Source organism: Octopus bimaculoides, chromosome 9 (genome assembly GCF_046866305.1).
Source record: "Octopus bimaculoides isolate indiv1 chromosome 9, ASM4686630v1, whole genome shotgun sequence".
NCBI lineage: Eukaryota > Metazoa > Mollusca > Cephalopoda > Octopoda > Octopodidae > Octopus > Octopus bimaculoides.
In genome coordinates, this window is record NC_142936.1 from 5,460,277 (window position 1) to 5,465,276 (window position 5,000).

General features: G+C 35.8%; 1 protein-coding gene across 7 annotated transcripts in view; it reads left to right on the forward strand.

Annotated features, from left to right (window-relative positions):
• The window catches only part of LOC106878114 (ectonucleoside triphosphate diphosphohydrolase 8), a 156,449-nt gene that overhangs the window by 117,057 nt on the left and 34,392 nt on the right, over window positions 1-5,000 (forward strand). Inside the window, exon 2 of one of the 7 annotated variants that reach the window (XM_089357045.1) lies at window positions 4,627-4,918. The exons of the other annotated variants lie outside the window; for them this stretch is intronic. Within the exon in view, the coding sequence (XP_089213171.1) occupies window positions 4,836-4,918 (83 nt within the window). The 5' untranslated portion in view covers window positions 4,627-4,835. The remainder of the gene's footprint in view (window positions 1-4,626; window positions 4,919-5,000) is intronic. 7 annotated transcript variants of the gene reach the window in all.

The following is a 5,000-nucleotide window of genomic DNA, read 5'->3' on the forward strand; positions in this document are numbered from 1 at the left end:
AGAAAAATCAGAATTTTACAAATACTCAAGAAAAAGTAAAACAGAAAATCAGAAAAGAGTTGATATTTAAAACTATTTTCAATTTTCGATTTACCTACCATTCTGCAAAGATTGACATTAAGAAATATTGAAGGCGTTGTCGTCTTCAAACAATAGAATTTTGGGTTACATTGTAGCACAATATCATGTTATCGTTACTCTGTGAGATTGCCCTAGATTTATTTATATTGAACGCAGGCGCAAGCGTGGTTGTATGGCCGAAATAAAATCGCTTTGCAACCAGCCACGTGGTTTTGGGTTCAGCCCTCATGCAGGACACCGTGGTCTCCTTGGGCAAGTGTTGTGAGTCAATTTGGTGGAAAGAAATCATGCGCAAGTCCGTTGTATATTCTCCTCCTCCTCCTCCTCCTCCTCCTTCTCCTTGTCGTCGTCGTCGTCTTTTCCCCTGGCTAAGTATACCTTCCTTCTAGCTTCCCTCCCAGCCACCTGATATGGCTCTCTTCTACCACCATTCTTCTAGTCCTTCCAAGCCTGTTTCTTTGCTCTAATGGCTTTGTATACAATACCGTTCCACCACCACGTCACCCAAGGTCTGGTTGGGACTTTGTACCAGCCAAAGATTTGTTCTGTGACAGTCAGCAAGTTGTCCCGTAGGAACATCTAGTTGCCCTCTATATGACATGTTTGGAGATCTTCCTCCTTCTCGTTAAATGTCTCAATGAGAGCGTCCTTAAATTTCTGACTATTTAATAGTAAGCAGAATATGCAGAAGAGTAGTATGATGCAAAAGATAATAATAATAATAATAATAATAATAATAAATAGATAAATAAAAAATCAAAGCGATGGGACAACAATAAAAAAAACTTATCCGTTTCTCGCTTTTCAGCGTGCATGGGAATTGAATGACAATCAGGGTAACTATCAGGGGTAGCACGAAGGCCTGGGTATATATTGGCTGTGCCTTCTACTATAGCCTCGGGGCCGACCAAAGCCTTGTGTGTGGATTTGGTAGACAGAAACTGGAAGAAGCCCGCCGTGTATATATTTCTGTGTGTGTCTGTGTATATCCCTCCCTGCCATCGTTTGACAACCGATGTTGGTGTGTTTATGTCCCCGTAACTTAGCCGTATCTATCTATCTATCTATCTATCTATCTATCTATCTATCTATCTATCTATCTATCTATCAGTCTGTCTGTCTGTCTGTCTGTCTGTCTAAATATGTGTGTGTGTCTGTGTCAGTGTGTGTGTGTATATATATATATATATATATATATATAGACGAGCGCACATGTATGTATGTATATATGTATGTGTGCATGTATGTATATGTGCAGTCATGCGTTGACGTACATTGATAGATGATGTAAACATCGATGACAGAGATAGAAAAACCGATGTTTTCAGGCAAAAATCCCATGCGATACTTCGGTGTGTATGAAGTTACAAAACACTACATCGTGACCCAGATATTTACAGGAAAAACATATCGCTTCGTTGGAAGCGTACACTCTGTTGAGTAAACCTATAAACACTAATGAGTAAACATTTTTCTTTTGCACTTTCCATCTTACTTCTTAGTTTTGTTTTTGGGTAAAAAAAAAAACCCCAACAAAAAACACAGAATTGTAGGATGTTATGCAAAGCTCGTCCGCAGTTATTGGCTACCTGATGTCATTATATACAGGAAACGCTCCTGCTGCAGGATATACATCAGAGATTCCATAGTACCCGTAGAGTTTATATAAATAGATGAATGCTAGAAATTGGAAGGAACCACATTCTTTGTAGTTATTTAAACAATGTCCTTCATTCCATTTCCTATTATTTCTCTGTGTGTGTGTGTGTATATATATATATATATATATATATATATATATATATATATATATATATATTATATCTATGTATTTACGTATGTATGTATACATGTATGTATGTATATTTACACACACACACACACACACACACATTAGCTGTGTATCCCGTCGTTGCCGTGTAATTTTCATAAGAGAATGTCTTTATTTCAATTTTTTTTTGTTTTTGCTCAACGTCAGATAATGTCTTCTGCGACGGATAGGCTTCATGATCAGGACTGATTTCTGCATTATTAGAGGCAATATATAATGTATCGATAAACTAACTAGTTTTTCCTTTTGGTGCCTAGATATGAAGATTATTCTCAGCTCGCTGCTGATGCTTTGTGAGAAGTTTTCCACTCTGAATGAAAGAAGTTTTGTGGTTGAAAGGGTTGAGGAAAGACCACTTTTCTCTTCGATCAAGCTCTTATTGACCGTTTTAAAGAAAGTGAAAGTGAAAGGAGAAGTTATTAAAGGCGGGCGACTGGCAAAAATGGTTAAGATGAATACACCTGCTCTAAGCGGCAGATGAATAAACCTGCTCTAAGGCGGCAAGTTGGCAGAAACGTTAGCACGCCGGGTGAAATGCTTAGCGGTATTTCGTCTGTCTTTACGTTCTGAGTTCGAATTCCGCCGAGGGGTCGATTAATTAAGTACCAGTTACGCATTGGGGTCGATGTAATCGACTTAATCCCTTTGTCTGTCCTTGTTTGTCCCCTCTATGTTTAGCCCCTTGTGGGCAATAAAGAAATTAAACCTGCTCTAAGCACGTGCTTGTAGTTAAGCGAGAGCTTGTACCCTTGATGTTCAGAGTGATTCTGGATTTGTGGCTTTCCCTGACTGGTTCTGGTTTCAGGCCCTCTTGTACCAGGAGTATCGTTTCAGAGATTTGTTCACATATTTTGTAGACTATGCATACATTTATCTTATTTTCTCCTCCTCTCCATCTCTTCCTCTCATCGTTTCTAAAAAGATATTTTTAAAAAAATGTACACACATTGTAAACTGTCTTTGTAATGTCCCTCTTATCTGATGCCCCTGAAGTAACTAAAAGAAATCATTGTCGTCATCATCATCATCATCATCATCATCATCATCATCATCATCATCATCATCATCATCATCATCATCATTATCAGCAGCAGCAGCAACTGCACCACCACCACCACCACCACTAGCTACTCCATCTGCTTGTTACTGCTACTTTCTAAATATATTATTCATATCAATTTTCGGTTCCACAATTGTTATTTTTTTTTTTTTTTGCCTTCATTAAATTTCTTTCTCTTTTTGTTTTTGTTTGTTTGTTTGTTTGTGTTTTCTTCGTGTTTCTCATCGTGTTTCGTCTCTTTGCAAAATGAAGAATACGCAAACACTGCACTAAGAACAAAATGATAGCGATTGATGTGTTTACTGAACTGCAATATCCTGCAGTGTTGTCTAAACAACAGAAATGCATCAACTGGAACAACAATTCATTACCAACAACATTGATATTAAAAGAAACACTCAGATAGGATATATTTCCACGCATACATACATACATACATACATGCATGCATACATACATACATGGATGCATACATACATACATATATGCATACATATATACATACATACATACATACATACATACACATAGACGCATACATATACACACAGATACAAATATATATGTATCTATATTTATATGTATACATGCATTCATATACATATACGTGCATATTTATATACATATATACACATACTTATACAAGCATATATATATATATATATATATATATATATATATATATATATATATATATATATATATATATATATATACATATATGTATATATATATATATACATACATACACATGCATACACACCATACACACACATATATGTACACACTCATATATATATCAGAATACGGAACTAGCTCGGGGATGATAAATGTTATCTTTTGTGGTACAAGCCCGCATATATTGATCTCAATATTTGCATCTATTAATAGACATACATAAATGACTAGAATACTAATATAGTGTGCATTATCATTAAACAGGAACGCATGGTTGTATGATATAATGCAATATAATACACACACACACTATATATATATATATATATATATATATATATATATATGTATATTTATTTATATATATATATATAATGCGCACATTCATACAACAGACACATACGTACAGCCTCACGCCCGTTATGAACCAATGCCATTGCGATGAAACAGCATTCATATGCGTGTGCATTTATATGTATTCAATATGTGTTAGCATAAATATACTTTCATCAAAGAAAGAACACCATTTTGTTTTGGCCGCGGAGAGAGAATAGATAAGGATTTTGACGTAATCGCTTTGCTTTGTTTTTCACAGCAAAGCTGAAATTGTATGTTTATTAATATAAGGTACACCTTAGATATAAAGTTTCCTCAAAACATCGTGTAGTTCAGTAGTTATTGACGATTCTTTTCCACCATGAAGCTCTTTCATTCCTGCTTTACTCCACTGGACCTCCATAGCCATTCGATGTATAAAAAACAAATTCTTATTTACATTATTTACATTTGACGGATATTTGTCCTCACTCTGTTTGTTGTTAACACAACGTTTCGGTTGATATACCCTCCAGCCTTCATCAGGTGTCTTGGGGAAATTTCGAACCTTGGTTCTCATTCCTAAGGTATTTTCGATATTATTATTATTATTGTTATTATTATTATTATTATTATTATTATTATTATTATTATTATTCAGGTCACTGGCTGGAATCGAACTCGGAATCTTGGGGTTGGTAGCCTGCGTTCTTAACCACTACGCCATATGCCCGTGGAATTATATAATAAAATTAAGATATTTTGTGGACGTATAAGCAATATATTGTACATAACTTTTAGCAACAAAATCTTATCCGGACCCACCAAGGTCCATTTGGACCTCGACTGAGAGCCACTGGTGTTTGCATAATGGATGAATCTGTACCAGGACCTGTTCCTTCTGCGCTCTCGATCACATTGGACAGCAAGATGAAGCCACCCGTCTATGTTGGGTGCGGTTTTCTCTACATTGGTCTCCCACATCTCAGTTATGATTGTTCTGCGCCATATTGTTTTCAGTTTTCCTCTCTTTTC